Genomic DNA, 16,707 nt, shown 5'->3' with positions numbered 1-16,707 from the left:
AATTGTCATCAATGGGAATCACTGATGTTACTGATGTAAGGTATACTGACTGTTCACAGTGAATCCATTATAATGAAAACTCAACTTTCTTCTAATTTCAATAGAGATGAGAGGAAACGCATGTTTTTCGAACCGCTATTACCCACTGACGGGAGGGGGTATTGACCTGGAACAATTGTTGGCAGACGGCCCATACTTTGTCATTTCAGTCGCTATGGAGCGTTGAACGTACAACATCGTGTGTTCGCTGTCGAGCAATTTTTTTTTAGAAACAATGAATCTTTAATCACAGTGCCACGTCCTTTTTTTAGTCAATATTTTAGAGTTTCACAAATGTGAAACGTTCAATCCAGCTGATAAGGTGACAAAAACTAAATAAAATATTCTGACCAGGGGATTGCTGGGTGGCCTAATAATACATTATGTCTATATAATAAATTGATGATAATTATTATGATCTGCTCGAGTGACGTTCGATTGCGGAGCAGAGCGTAAAGGTGCGTACAGATTTACGCGCCGCGAACATGAGCAATTCACTTTTAATCAGCTGATGCCAAGCTTTTTATATCTGTATCTTACCGTTTCTGTAAAAATACATATATAATCAGCTGTTTAAAAGTGAATTGATCATGTTCGCGGAGCGTATATCTGCTACGCACCTTTTGTCTGTACGCACCTCTAGACGATAGACTAGAGACTAGAGACATGAGACCATATGAATAAAGTTGAGCATTTGCTTATACTTCTAAAATATTGAGCATTTGCTTCATTTTCTATGAATAAACGTGAGCAAAACCTTTTGCTCATGCTCATCAAAAAATAGTTTGAGCATTTGCTCAAAAGTAAAAGCTTTTGCTCAAAATTGTATGAATAAACTAGAGTTTTGCTCAACTTTTGAAGCAAATGCTTCAAAAAAGGTGGGTCTAGTCTAGAGCAGCTTATCACCTTTTGCTCATAGTAAAATGGCTCAACTAATTTGTATGAGGAAGAGGAAACTATACCAGATACGATCACAACCAATAGTTGAGAACTATAAAACTCGTTTTAGATTCAACCATGATATATATCACCATTATTCCTACAAAAGAATAAATACAAAAGATAGAACTATATAAAGATAGCCATCACAAAATAGGAAATAGGCATTTAAGAAAATAGGAGTGTAGACGATTATAAGAAGGCTATTGATATAAGAATATGCTGAAGATTATTATAGAGATGACTTTTTTTCAAGCTATTATTTCAAAATTCTAAACTCAACTAACCTAAAACTCTATTCATAAATAGAAAACAGAGCAGACGACGCAAACACAATCGGTGCACCCTACTTGCATATTTAGCGCTTCCGTGAGCCATAAAAACAAAGTAAGGCTACAAAAGCGAATCAGCTGATGAAAAATCTTTAAAATACGTGAGCATTTGCTCCAGAGTTCAGGAGCATAAGGTAAGAGTATAAGGTAAAGCTTATTCATATAAAAATGAGCAAATGCTTTGCTTCTACCTTTTGCTCATGAGCAAAACCTTATGCTCCATGCTTTTGCTCATGAGCATTTGCTCTGGTTTTATTCATATGGGTCATGGTCTCAGTACTAGACAACACTGACTCGGTCTACATTTTCCGGAGTATGAACTGAACGGGGAAGACCAGGTGGTTTCTTTTTCATCACAGAACCAGTACTTCTAAACGCTGCAAGTCATCAGAGTACAGTATTTCAATCGGCATTGCACCTCGACGCCCAACTTTAAAATATTGAAGGAAAAGACTTTGCAATGTGACTACAGATTCATTGTTTCTTGAAAAAAACTGCTCGACAGCGAACACACGATGTAAGTTTCAACGCTCTATAGCGACTGAAATGTTGAACCGTCTGCCAACATTGTTCTAGGCCAATAAATCAATCAATCATCAAATTTCATTTATACAAGTAGTTGCATATTAAAGACAAGCTTCGCAACATTGAATCGTCACAATCAATAATAAACACAGAAAATACAATAGTGCAATGAGGAGACGTCAAAGAAAAAACATTGCCTCTAGAGCACCCCCTGGAAGAAATCGATTAATTTCAGTTGATTTAAAGGAAATTTCTATTTTGTAATAATTCTATGATATGTTATATTCTTCCCTCAAGACATCCACACATTCATCCATTGTGTATGGCCATTTTTTAACAGAACTTCCGGTCATCTTTGAAAAGTTGGATTTTTTTTTAAATTATGGGGGAGTCTATTTATTATTTTTGTTGCGCAATAGTGTGGGCCTTTCTCCAGAAGTGTTAGTCTATGTGCCGGGTAACCGAGGATCGAGCCACCACTCCTCGTATTGTAGGAATGATCAAGTGCAACGGATGAGAATGCCCTCCAATTTTCACTAACGTACATGATGATCTCCAGAAAGTACATGGCTGGCAAAGTTAGTTAATATACTCTCTCTCAGGATGCTCGGGCACTAAGGTTGAAGATTATTCTCAGAGCCCTTTTCTGCCTCCTGAAAATCACCCCTCCCGTCGCTGAGTACTAGCCGTTCGAAAAACGTGCGTTTCCTCTGCACCACTCTGTATTTATTAGAAGTTGCACTATTACTATGCTGTGCTTATTTTGTATATTTAGTTTGGTATTCTAAGATGATAGGTTGATTAATTTTGATAAATTTTTAGCAGCCGCAAACGCCGCCCGGTCGTCGGCCGAAGAAGGGGCGTGACAACAGCGGCGAGGGGGGCGGGGCCAGTGGAGGTGGCATGATGCCCCATGTCATCTGGAACCCGCCGCACACCCCTTTCTACCCACAGGCGCCCATCATTTGCGGCCCCTTTTCGCCCGCCGCCGCCTATGTCACGTCTCCTGTCATCGATGATCAGGCAAGTCGATAAAGCGAGCAATTATTGTATGTCAGTTTGTGGACCGTATGTCCGATCCGATGCAACTCTAACGACGTTCAAATGTTGTATGTGATATATCACTGCGTCTTATTTTCATTCTATTTTATAATTAAAGGGAGGGTAGGAGTAAGGGCTTTGGAAAGTGGGCCCTTTTTAGTCGCCTCCTAAGACAAGCAATAAGTACAGATGCAGGGATTCAAACAGTTTTTTTTAACACCTATAAAAGTTCAATGTGTGCTCCTTTGGTGACACGGCATACGTCAACACAAAAGTCTAGCTCTTGCCAATCACGCCGTAACATGGAACAATCCTATGGGGACATGCGACCAATGTGGATAGGGTCCTGTTGCTGCAGAAGCGAACGGTTAGGGTTGTGGTGAGGGCTGGAAGGATTGATCATTGTAAGCCACTGTTCATCCGGTTGAAAGTGATGACAGTCTTCAATCTATATATATATATATATATATATATATATATATATATATATATATATATATATATATATTCACTTTAGCTAATGAAATTCATGGTCATGTAACAAGGAGAAACCAGAATATATTCCAGTCAAGAGTCAGATTGGAGCGAACAAGTAGAAGCTTTCCCTCATCTGGTATTATGTTTTTTAATATGCTACCTAACGAAATAAGAAGCCAGCCCCTTGTGACTTTCAATAGAAGGTTGAAGTCATGGTTGATCTCCAGTTATTGAGCTACACTACAACCTGAGTTAACTCTATTCAACTCGCCCTCCTCTATATGAGAAAACCGTGACAGTACATCCCGTACCACAACCTTGTCCTGCCTATTCTTAATATTTAAAGCATTCCCCTGCTTCTCTATATTTTTAGGACAGGTATAAAGTTTAATAGATTCAACTCTTTTATGGAGTTTCACTTTTTTCCCGCTTACCGGAGCTTCTACAGAGATAGGTGAAAACTTTTCAAGTTTTCTTACAGGGGATTTATCTACCTTCTCCATCCCGGAGACAACTGATAATTTTCCCTCATCATCCCTACTCCTTAAGCGAATACCATGAGGCTGTAACTCTATTACAGCTCTCATATCACGGAGATTTTTCAACCCTAAAACCATTCGCGAATTTATATTAGGTGTGATAGATACCTTCCAATTATAATTTTTCCCATAAACGATAACCGGTAATATGGGCTCCCCTTCTACTCCAAGACGGTTGGCTACTTCAGAAGAGATAAATGTTTTATCTGTCGTCGTATCAATTAAAGCATTGAGATCCATTCCACCTACTCCCACATGGACATAAATCCCATCTCCATCACTCTCACTCTCCCGTCTCTCGCTAGCTACTGTAGCAACTTTTGAGATACAAGACTTAGACATCCCTTCACGCTTTAAGCTACCTGTTACTCCATTATCTACTATACTAGGTTCCCACTCTACAATTCTATCACGCATTTGAATACTCATATTATGCTGTTTCATAAACGACATACCCAATGACACATCGTGGGAAAGCCCCTCTACAACTACCGGTTGAAATGAAACTAAAATATTTTCTACTTTTAAATTAGTTATAATTTTTGTGGAAAAATCATTATACTTCTCATTAGTTAATACTTAATGGTGACTACACTTTTCTTTTCTAACACACCCTACTTGCTCTAACACTTTAAGAGCTTTTCCACTAATACAGGATACCTCTACTCCCATATCTAATAGTGCAATAAATTTTTGCCCTGCAATTTCTACATCAATAAAAATGCGCTCATCCTCCAACTTTGACCTCGTACTTAAAACATGTGATGACTTCACTACAGCGATTCCTGATATCTTATTGGTTTGTGAGACACATTTACAATAATCAAAAATTTCTCTACACTTTTGACAACTAGAAATTTCGGGACAACTCGACTTCCAATGCCCTATTCTATTACAATTCCAACACTTAGTCTCTTGGATTTCTCCTACCCTATTTTCTCGCGTTTTCGGTGCGGCTTTAGACTGAAAATCACTCCGTTTTTGTTCTTCACTTTTCGTGCTTTTCAGAGATAACCTCCCGTTTCTCTCTTCAGCACGAATCGCCTCATACTCTCTAGTTACATCCAACAACTCATCTACATTTTTAACCCCTACACTACAAACATATAATTTATACCGTGGTAATAAATTTAAATACAATCTTTGAAGCATCCTATCCCCCTCATAACTACCTAACCGTCTCATCAAGGTAAGCAAGGCTTCGGCATACTCATCAGCCGGTTCGCCCTCCCTCTGCTTCCTTGCAATGATCTGACTCTCAAGGTCGTTACTATAAGAATGGGGATAATAACGGAGTTTAAATGCCTCTACAAAATCAGCCCACGTCCTCCACTGGGAGCGACGATTCCGCATCCAAAGTAGGGCCCCTCCCTCCATCAGCTCCGGCAAGGCTATAAGAGATTGCTCCCCAGAGATCCCATATGCGCCCTGGAGTTCCGCGAGCCTCTCAATGAAACTGGGAGCATCCGATACACCATCAAAATGTAAATTCCAACTTCTTACCTTGTCGCAGACTTCTCCCTGACTATACGTGCCTGAAGAGCGGGACAGTGCCGGCTCTGTACCTGGTTGAAAGGCAGCAGCGGTCCGGGATCGAAGGTGCTCGACCATCCTCCTCCTCAGCTCCTTCACAGTCCCCGCTGCCGACAGGCCGAGACTCTCTAGGTAGCCGACCGCTTCCTCCTTATTCAGCCGATACACCCACGACACTCTGGGGTCGGCTTCGCGTTCCGCGAGGTCCTCCCGGCGGACCGCCTGTACGACTTCATCATCCTGATGAGTAGTCTCTTCTCCGTGTACACTCATCGCGGATTGGGATTCACCTAAACCCTCTTCGCGATTTTCTTGGGCGCCAGACGTCTTAGCCCCACGTTGGGCGCCAGTTTTATTAGCATGACCTATTCCACCCTCTAGGTTTCCTAATAATTGCGAAGTATTGCTACAACGCGGACTAGCTACAGTCGGATATGGGTCGGGGTCAGTAGCCGTACTGACAGGTGGAGATACCGGACCTACACTTCTCCCTCTATCCTGATTCTTTACCCTCTGCTTCTTTCGCGAGATTTTTACTTTCAGGGGAAGAGTGTTTGCCCGTGCCGTTGCTGGCCGATTCGGCCCTCGGCCTTTGGAATACAGGGTGGGTGTTAAGGGAGATTAAGATAACCCTATACAAGGAGACGGATCTGACTATCAGATCCCTACCAATAATTCTATTTATAAAGGTAGTACGCAATCTGAACCAACTGCGAATTGACGGCGAGCAAGCTGTACCTGCAAGCCCGGGATGTGGTTTTTCTATGGGGTTTAAGGTGAGAGCTATGGGGTAAAGGTATGACGGAACTATGGAGTTATTAGTAGTATTTAAGATGTAGTTAAATAGGGCACGGTATAGGGTGTAAGCTATAGAGAATAGGGTGCAGGGTATGAGGTATACGGTATAGGGTATAGGGAACAGAGAATCAATAATAAGATTATTATTCTCTACAGCAAATAAATATCTGCTCAATAATCCGCAATCTGAGAATTGCGCTCTAGCTCTCAGCAAGCTGGACCTGCTAGCTAAATACAGTATATCAATTTCAATTATGTGGTAATTAAAGCTTAGAGGATAAGGTTTTAGGTGTAGGATTTCTGAATCGCGAGCCTGCAGCTGCGAAAGGATTTTCAGCAATTCTGAAACTGCTAAACAGGATTTCCGCGCTAATCTGATGACTGCGCGCCGGTTATTAAGGGCCAATCTGTGACTGCCCTTAAGGGTATGGGAATCACTCTCAATCGTCCGAAACGCTTTTAAATTAATAGTCAGTATGTCGACTATTATGAGAGGATAGAAAAGATTTTTCACAGACACAGTCTGTAGAATAATATCGGGAAGACAACAGTCTGTCGTTGTCAGGGTAGGAAAGGATTTTTCCAGGATTTTCCACAAGGAAAATATCGAGTCAGAGACTCCTAATTCAGGTAAAGATTTCAATAGACTTTTCCAAGTAATTGCCAGTCTAAGGACTACCACAAGTTCGATCTCTAATTTGCAACTGAGATCACGGGAAAATTCGTGAATTTTCCACAGGGAAAACCAGCAAATAATATTTGCTATTAAAGAAGACAGGTTTCTAAGAATTTTAGAAAGGATTCGCGGGTCTGAAAACCCGCGACTAGGACGATCTCGAATCTGGAACTGAGATCAGGAAGGATTTTAACACAGGAAGAATTAAGAGAAAGAAAGAGAAAGGATGCCGCAGTCTAGAAACTTCGGCGAGGAAGTCCTCAAGCTGTACCTGAGAGCTAGAAGGATTTTAGAATAGGGAAAGTGAAGAGAGAGAAAGAGAATGGACGTCGCAGTCTAGAAACTTCGACAAGGACGAACTCAAGCTGTACCTGAGTTCTCTAGGAAATGATTGGAATTTTCCTACTTGGAATTACAGCAAGTCAGAAACTGCTAAGCGAATTTAAAATACAGGGCCACTCTATAGTATGAAAACTAAGCAAGGAAAATTTACCATAAATGATAATAATCTCTCTACAAGGATAAAAATTAATCGAGAAAACTTTTCTCAAAAGGAACAGGGATTTTCCCACAAGAATAAAAATTAATTGAGAAAAACTATTCTTAAAAAGGACAGGGATTTCCCTACAAGAATAAAAACTCAATGGAGAAAAATTACTCTTTAAACTAAAGGCCACCTTACTACAGAGAAGGAAAAATATACGGACTACCAGTCCTGACATACAATTACCTGAAATGACGTGGACACTGATACGGAGAATAGCGAACCGATTCCCACTTCCCGTATTATAAGTTAATTAAAAACGTCGTGAAGCGACAGAGTCGAGACTTATAAATTAAGTACTCAAAAATAATCCGCTATAAGAGCCTAGCTAAATATCCCACTCAACTATTTGAAGCACAACCTTGAGATCCCTTACAGGTTTCAAAACCAAGGATAACTCGTTCACCCCCAGTGATACGAATTCAGGAAAAATAATCAACAAGAAAGAAAATCCCCCAGGAAGTTCTATCTTCAAATACAGTCGGCAATTCGACATACAATATTCCATTCACTAAAACACAGAATAGAATATTAACCCTATAGTACACCACTATTAGGAGCGCCGCTCGGAACGCAGCCGTACACGAACCCGTTCACCGAACAACTGCCTTCACCAGGTCTTCTTGAAGCTGCACCGGGTCGCTGAAAATTAGGAGGCCGGGGGAAAAGAGCTTCCTGACCAATGAGAGTCTGAAAAGACGATCACGCCACTGGTCATGTGACAGGGTTTGATTCAGCTGCTCCTGATGTTAAGGGTGCAGCAAATGATGACAATGATAGTAATTGCTACACTAATTCAGGCCGGTAAACAATATTTCTATTCCAGAAATTTCATGAAGAACGATACCAACCCGACTCGGTAGCCGCTTATCGTTCTGATGATACGGATGCTGCTAATTCATAGGGATTGGCGACGATGGTGATAATGCATATACTCAACTACAAATCTAACAAAATATATCCGGCAGTCGATCCTATTCTAATTCTAAAACAGAATAAATTTGCTAAATTATACACTAGACGACGGCTCTCCATCCGTCACAAAAATTCACTTTGTGACACCGCCATGCTGCTTACTGTCGTTTCTTAAATAAAGAACTGCCATTTGGTGTCAGCTATTTTCTCTTCTGTCTACACGGAAAAACTGTTTGAATTGCTCTTTCGTACAGTACTTGTTTCATTATTGTGAGTGGAATAGTTTTTTTAATGAATTTTCGTAACTTCTGTCTACACGGAAAAAACTGTTTGAATTGCTCTTTAGTACAGTACTTGTTTCATTATTGTGAGTGGAATAGTTTTTTTTAATGAATTTTCGTAACCCCGAAGAACAGTTTGAAACGTCCTGTATAATTCCAGTGATTTGTATCACTGGTGTTATATATTGGGAATGCCGATATTTGAAATAATTCTCATATAGCTAATGATTGATAGTAATTTATTTCTGATTTTTTTCAGGACCTGAAAGAACAAGTGCCTTACAATCATCACCATCATAATCCGCATCATCACCATAATCCTCATCACTATCATCAGGAGCAGCATATCCATCATCAACATCATCACCATCATCATCATCAACCAAGACACGCCCCGATACCAGCCCAACACATGCCCGTTCCTGCTCCTGTCACAATAACTGCTCCAGTTACTATACCGGTTGCTCCCATGATACCTCCGCAAATGCCGCAAATGGCCAAGTTCACTAACGGTAATCAGGTGGTGACCGGTGGTAATCAGTTGGTGACCGGTAGCTATCAGGTGGTGCCCGATGGTAACCAGGTGGTGACCGGTGGTAATCAGGTGGTGACCGGTGGTAATCAGGTGGTTACTGGTGGTAATCAGGTGGTTACTGGTGGCAATCAGGTGGTTACCAGTGGTAATCAGGTGGTGAATAGCGGAGGCCAACCGAAACCATTATTAGTGATCCCCAGTAACCGGATGGTTGAGAAGAAACCGGTCGTTACTCCTGCTCCACCGTCAACTGCTGTTAAAGTCAAGAGTGTTTCCACAGGTTAGTTAAAATTATTTTAAATTGATTTTAGAATGCGAGTTAATCTTTTCGTATATAGTGAACTCCAACCTTCTTGTAAATATATTTAGGGCCGGTTTCCGAGCTCGGGATTAAGCTAAGTTCTTGACTTTAAACAGCTGGAGTCAGAAACGTTTTTCCTTGACGAAATGAAACAATCCTAAATAATTCGAATTAACTGAATGTTTACACTTTTCTCTTTATTTTATTTTGTGTTCAATTTTCTAGTTTTTCGAAATCCAATTTAAACGTGGACTGCGACTACGCCCACTACCTCCGTAAACGTTTACGGAGGTAGTGCCTACGTATGGCTTTGTAAGGAGGTAGTTTCCTATGCCTCGTTCGGAAAGCCAATTTTCTGACTCCAGCTGTTTAAAGTCTAAAACTCAGCTTAATCCCGAGCTCGGAAACCGGCCCTTCGTGAGGTCCACGTTATAATGGCAGTGGAGGAAGATAGCAGAATAGAGTTGTCAATTATCTGCCCTGTCACTGCCTTCTACAGAGGATAGCTGATAACGGTATATCTGATGTAATACAACTGTTCATTCTTGTTTAAAATAATAAATTATATTTCTTTCGTCAAGAAATATATATTTTTCAATGATGAAATAATATATTTTCATAATTATTGAGATTAAATATTTTGTTGATTAATCACATTTCTACATTGTTAGAAAATTGTCTGGGAACAGTGCGGGGGTGGTAGAGGATAGCGCTATCTGCTTTGTCGAGTGATAGACAAGGATAGCAACACCAATGTTAATCAAATACTGCCATTATAACGTGGACCTCACTATATGGACATTGATGTTATTACTATCAACATTGATTTAATGAGATGCATCGATTTTATACTAGCCACATGTAGGCTATAAAATTAGAATAATTTACTTCAGATGCTGTTGTTGGTAAGATGTAGTGATATAGGATGATATAGGTGATATAGGATAAGGATAAGATGTGATATAGATGTAAGATGTAGTGCATTATGTAACACTGAGATGTTGTCTAGAAATATCACCAATTTATCGATAAAGCAGGTCTAAAACTAACACAATGGTCTAATTAAAAACTTAACTTGACCTACTAAAATCTTGAAGAATTTAATATAAGCCTATAACCATCCTTGGTAAATTAAGAATCTGCAAAATTTACAGTTAATCAGTCCAGTAGTTCAGACGTGATGATGCGTCATTCATGAATTTCCAATCCCGTACGTGTATAAGCTAGCCTAGTTCTTTCTTTTATTACAGTGTAGTATTATAGATTACATACACTGAAGATTGCACCATTGATGTTGAAACATGTATGTAATTTTTCAATAAATTGGTGATATTTATAAGTATTGCCATAGAGAAACAATAGCGTAAGTAGATATCCCATGGTATAGAGCGTTTATGTCGCAACTTTTACTATTATCTCAAGCCGATTATTGTCGATTTTTACCATTTTGACCGGGTAAGAGTGTATGAACGGCACAATATGAGAGACTACCAGCGTCATAAAGCTTCACAGGAAAGAATTTCGTGGACTATCGGCTTGAGATAACAGTAAAAGTTGCGACATAAACGCCCCATACCATGGGATATCTACTTACGCTATTGTTTCTCTATGGTATTGCTGACAGTTGAAAGTGAATCGCTTATAGCAGTTGATTTGTGTGGCAAGTTTTTTTATTTGTGTGAATTTGTTGTGGCGCAGTGACAGTCAAGGATGAGAAGACAGCCGCAGTGAACAGTATCCCAGCTGCAGCGTCGGCAAATGTGGAACAGCCAATCAGCGGCCGGCAGGAGACTAGGAATGAACCAAAATCTACCACTCAGCAAAATAATGTTGCTGCTTCGACTGCTACTAAACCGGTTGAGGTAGGCTGATTATTGTCATAAAAGCCTGGTTTTCACTAGAAGAGTTAGTGGTCGAGTAACTGGCTTACTAACTCTACTCTACTTACTTGGTCGAGTAACTGTTCCACTACAATATTGAGAATAGTAGGTAAAGTGTGTTGTCTAGTGAACAGAACTAACCTTGAAATATCAATACTTTTTAATAAATTAACACTTGAACACTTACTAACACTTTTTTGACCGAGCGGAGTGAGGCATTTATCTTAACGTTTAAATGTTTATATGTTGCGCATTTACGGCGAAACGCAGTAATAGATTTTCATGAAATTTGACAGGTATGTTCCTTTTTTAATTGCGCGTCGACGTATATACAAGAGTTTTGGAAATTTTGCATTTCAAGGATAATTTAAAAGGAAAAAGGAGCCTCCTTTATACGCCAATATTAGAGTAAAAATCTGACTATAGAATTATTCATCATAAATCAGCTGACAAGTGATTTTACAGATGTGTGGAGAAGCCAGTTTATTGCTGTATTTCCATAAGGTCTATAGTTTCAATCAGGTAGGTACTTGTGGATGAGAATATTGCGAGAGGTCTACTGTTCACAGAACTACTAGTAAATATAGTAGGCTAATAAATGTTATGTTATCTTGCAGGTACCGCCAACACAGCCAGTGACTGTTCCTCCAGCAGTAACAGTTCCTTCACCTCAAGTAACTGCTCCTCCGGCAGTAACAGCTGCCCCACCTCAAGTAACAGCTCCTCCGGCAGAAACAGCTTCACCTCAAGTAACTGCTCCTACAACTCAAGTAACTGCTCCTCAACCTCAAGTAACTGCTCCTCAACCTCAAGCAACTGCTCCTCAGCCTCAAGTAACTGCTCCACAGCCTCAAGTAACTGCTCCTCCGGCAGTAACCGCTCCAGCTGCTCCCACGTTCGCATCACTATTCAGTAACTCTTCGTCGAGTCGAGCTCGCTACAGTGCTCCAGCCGGCTTGGCGAGTGGCGGCAAGGGGGGCGTGGCCAGTGTGAATGCGGCCTCACCACAGCAGCAGCAGCAGCCCAAGGCGCACAGTGTGGCAACGTCGCCTCACATGACGTCATCGCCAGTCGTGTCACCGCTGGTCGGCGATCCTGGACTGTTGAGGTTGGCTGGTGAGTTGACTATGCAATCATTCTATTTTTATAGAAACAGCTGACTTAATTTCTTCTCGATCAAATTGATTTTCAATAATCAATGTATAATTATAATATTCAATTTATAATTACCGGGTGTTTCAAAAAGAAAGACCCAATTTTTAACAGTTATATTTATTTCAAATAATGGTGCACACGAACCAATTTTACATCAAATTACTCACAGAAGTATCGAGATAATGATGATGTATTATAAGTGTTCTATGTGCCCTCCTTTTGAGGCTCGGACGACATCAGACGGAAGCCAAATTCATCGCAGACTCTTCGCAAGATGTCCTCTCAGACTGTATGTAGCCACTGCATTTTTAGTTCCTCAATATCAAATGCTAAGGGAGGAACAACGTTAAAGATCGTGTTTATCTTTCTCCCTTAGCACTTGATATTGAGAAGCTAAAAACCAGGATAACTGATGCAGTAGTAAAAATTAATAAAAACAATATAAAAACGTTTAATTACCCTTTAATTAAAAAGTTTAAAATCAAAGGGTACTAAAAGTTTTTATATTGTTTTTATTAATTTGAATGAAGTAGCCCATATAAGTGATGCAGTAGCTACAGTCAGAGAAGACAGACATCTTGCGAACAGTCTGGGATGAATTTGGCTTCCGTCTGATGTCGTCCGAGCCTCAAAAGGAGGGCACATAGAACACTTATAATACATCATCATTATCTCGATACTTCTGTGAGTAATTTTATGTAAAATAATTGGTTTGTGTGCACCATTATTCAGTGGCGAAGCTGAAGGGGAATCTAGGAGTCTGAGACTCCCCAAAATTAATTATGATTGATGTGAATATTATTTTTTTATTATCACGCATATATTTCTTTGCAAATTTGGATAAGAGCTGGCCAGACCGCCTTCCAAACTGTTTTGTGGCTCTCTGTCTTGCCGACAGCAGAGAGCAGACTTGCTAGGCTATCTATTCATTCTACATGGTGAGTCTTCATCTCATGAGACTCTCAATTCATTCATAATGGGCGTGGCGTATTGTATGGTTGCTATGACAACGTGACGTAGCACCATAGCCACATAGTAGAACTTGGAGTATAGGCTCCTACAGCTGGGTTCATAGTTCGAGTTCCGTATCGATGTATCGACTATCGAACGGTCGACATGGAAGCAATCGTCTTCAAACATCGATCATCAAAGCTTTTAAAAATTTTATGATTTCAAATAAATCAGTTGGTTTGTGGCTCGTTTACACTTGGCTTGTTCTTAACCCACAACTCGGTTTTGGCGGTTTGATTTGTTTTACTCAATAATAATTAAACTAAATCCTTTTTCAATTTCAGATTTATCTTTAATTTTTTGTTGAACTTTCAGGATAATTTCTTATTTCTTGATAATTATGCAATGGATGAGTGTAATGGTCTGGTGAAGTATTTGCTTCAAACTCCGTTTTCTCCTTGTCTTTTGAATAAGAATGTGCTCCGAAAGACAAGCGGTAAGCTTTAGAGTTCCTAGACTCCCCTTTCAGTTATAGGTAGCTTCGCCACTGCCATTATTTTAACTAAATTCGCACACTGTTTTGAGTGTACTGAAATTTAGAATTGATGAGATGTTTGTGTTTGCAGAGTACCTGTCGACATACAAGCTGAACCACCGAGCGGCGCTGCTGCGTCCGCGGGGTTTGACCAATCGCAGCAATTACTGCTACATCAATGCCACCCTGCAGGCGCTGCTCGCATGTCCGCCCCTCTACAACCTGCTGCGACATCTTCCGCTGCCTCCCCGCAAGTCCCATGCCAAGTCAAAGTCCAGCACGCCCATCATCGATAGCATGTGAGTGCACTCAACATTTCCCCCCACATTACCATCATAAGGCCCCTACATTGGGTACGTTTTGGGAACATTCATTGTACGTGATAATTGGTCCAGCTCCAGTGGTTGATTGTTCCATGTCACGTGGCTACCGACTATAGTGAGGTCCACATTATAATGGCAGTGGAGAAAGATAGGAGAAAAACGTTGCCGTACCTCTTTCTTGTCAATGCCTTCTATAGACGGTAGCTGATACAGGTTTATTGATATAATATTAACGGTACATTCTCGTTCAAAATAATCAATTATAAAGTCAATTATAAATTACTATTTCTTGTATTGTATCTATGTGTAACAGCATTTCTAGACAGTCTTTCTTTTAACATGTATAATAACCTCATATACTATACGTAAATAGAGGGAACAGTTAGAATGTCTAGTTATTTAGATTTATCTCTACAGCACTCTATAGGTATAATACCTTTAATTGCCCTCACAGCCTTTCTTTGGAGCTTGAACACTCTCTCCAAATTCTGACAGGACCCACCTCACACGACAATAGCATAGCAGATGTGTGACATTATTAGTGAGTGGTAGACTGCCATTGTCAGTTTAGTATCATTTATCATTCGTCTTATTTGTCGAAGAGCAAATCAAATCTAGATTTATTGTACCAATGTTATTTTTGTTTTGGCAAGATAAACTTATTCGTATTTTCTGTTTGTAGGGTACAGTTTGTGAGCGAATTCGACGAGATGACAGCCGCTCCGTCGCTGTTGAAGAGTCGCCGCGAGAAGCAGCAGGCGGCACGTGACGACAAGCAGGCGGTTGAGAGTGTGGCAGTAGACGGCGCATTCGAGCCGACCTACATGTATCGCATGATGCACTCGGTCATACGCAACGAGTCTGCCTTCCCGGTCGAGGGCCGACAGGAGGATGCCGAAGAGTTCCTGTCCTGTCTGCTCAATGGCTTGAATGATGAGATGGTCGAGGTGAGTTGGATGGTGCTTCCACATCAAAGTACATTAGATATGAATGATTGAGATGTAGATACACTGTTTCTGACCGCTGTCAGTGCACACTGAGGCAACAAACGAATCTGTATGAGTTTTTCTTTCATTTCATATATCACTTGTAGCAGTAAGTTGGATGAAATTAATATAACATGTTAAAACCCCGCTATTCAATTTGAAACGCCCTGTATACCTCTATCAAAATTCATATCTACATCTCAATCTCTTTATTTTATTCTGTGTTCAATTTTCTAGTTCTTCGAAATTTAATATAAACGTGGACTGAGACTACATCCTGTTTCGGAAAGCCAATTTTATGACTCCAGCCGTTTAAAGTCTAGAACTTAGCTATATCCCGAGCTCGGAAACCGGCCCTTAGAGTTGAGTTTTTCATGGATTTCAAAAAGCATCTTCACAATTTAGACCCGAAGAGTCTTTCATGGATTTTGTGATTCATTGATTGAATTTTGATAGAAGGGGCTTTGAATTCATATATATATATATATATATATATATATATATATATTATATATATATATATTGTCATTGCGTCTATTTTGAGTACATTATTAAATTTAGGTTTGTAATAACTTTTGTTTGTTGGTATTGTCTTAATGCATCAGTGATAGATAATTAATGAATGTAGAAAATTGAAACGATTGAATTGTGTTATTACAGCTGCTGCGACTGACTGATAACAATTTGAGCAACGGAGAATTGATAGCCACAAACGGAGACAACTACCCTGACCAGGACAGTGACAGCGAATGGAAGGTCAGCCATTTCCGTTTTGTGAGGTCCACGTTATAATGCCAGTATTTGATTGGTGTTGCTATCCTTGTCTATCATTCCACAAAGCAGATAGCGCTATCCTGTACCACCTCCGCACTATTCCCAGATAGGGTTCAACAATGTAGAATTCATTAGTGTTGCTATCCTTGTCTATCATACGACAAAGCAGATAGCGCTATCCTCTACCATCTCCGCACTGTTCCCAGATAGGTTTCAACAATCTAGAATTCATTAACAAAATATTTAATCTCAATTATTGAAATTTGTTCAATTATCTTGACGGAAGAAATATAGTTGATTATTTTAAACAAGAATGAACCACGTTCAGTTTGTACTCCGGAAAATGTAGACCGAGTCAGAACAGCAGTTGTTACTAGTCCTAGACAAGGTCTATAAATACAGGTCATGACACAATCCCGTGATGCATTGCAAAATCGCCATTTTATGGGGTTCTAGTTCACCAATTTTCAAATTTATCAGCTGTTATTATTATAGATTGAAAAACATGATGTGTTATATTGTTCAAGGAGTATTGCTTGGCTTTGATATTGTAAAATAAATTCTTCCCACAGAATAATAATAATATTTAGATTCCAACTAGGAATTGAATTGTTGATTTTTAGATTGG

At 39.9% G+C, this 16,707-nt stretch overlaps 1 protein-coding gene across 3 annotated transcripts in view; it reads left to right on the top strand.

Moving 5' to 3' along the window:
- The window catches only part of LOC111045593 (ubiquitin carboxyl-terminal hydrolase 10-B), a 38,141-nt gene that overhangs the window by 8,559 nt on the left and 12,875 nt on the right, over positions 1-16,707 (top strand). Inside the window, exons 4-11 of one of the 3 annotated variants that reach the window (XM_039429812.1) lie at positions 2,658-2,858; positions 8,899-9,285; positions 9,328-9,454; positions 11,174-11,337; positions 11,973-12,471; positions 14,088-14,295; positions 15,002-15,266; positions 15,966-16,061. In XM_039429812.1, the coding sequence (XP_039285746.1) occupies positions 2,658-2,858; positions 8,899-9,285; positions 9,328-9,454; positions 11,174-11,337; positions 11,973-12,471; positions 14,088-14,295; positions 15,002-15,266; positions 15,966-16,061 (1,947 nt within the window). Of the gene's footprint in view, positions 1-2,657; positions 2,859-8,898; positions 9,455-11,173; positions 11,338-11,972; positions 12,472-14,087; positions 14,296-15,001; positions 15,267-15,965; positions 16,062-16,707 lie in introns of all 3 variants that reach the window. The other 2 variants (XM_039429811.1, XM_039429810.1) reach the window with 2 other exon arrangements.

Source organism: Nilaparvata lugens, chromosome 5 (genome assembly GCF_014356525.2).
Source record: "Nilaparvata lugens isolate BPH chromosome 5, ASM1435652v1, whole genome shotgun sequence".
In the NCBI taxonomy this organism is placed as follows: domain Eukaryota; kingdom Metazoa; phylum Arthropoda; class Insecta; order Hemiptera; family Delphacidae; genus Nilaparvata; species Nilaparvata lugens.
This window is presented reverse-complemented; position numbering and strand designations above follow the sequence as displayed.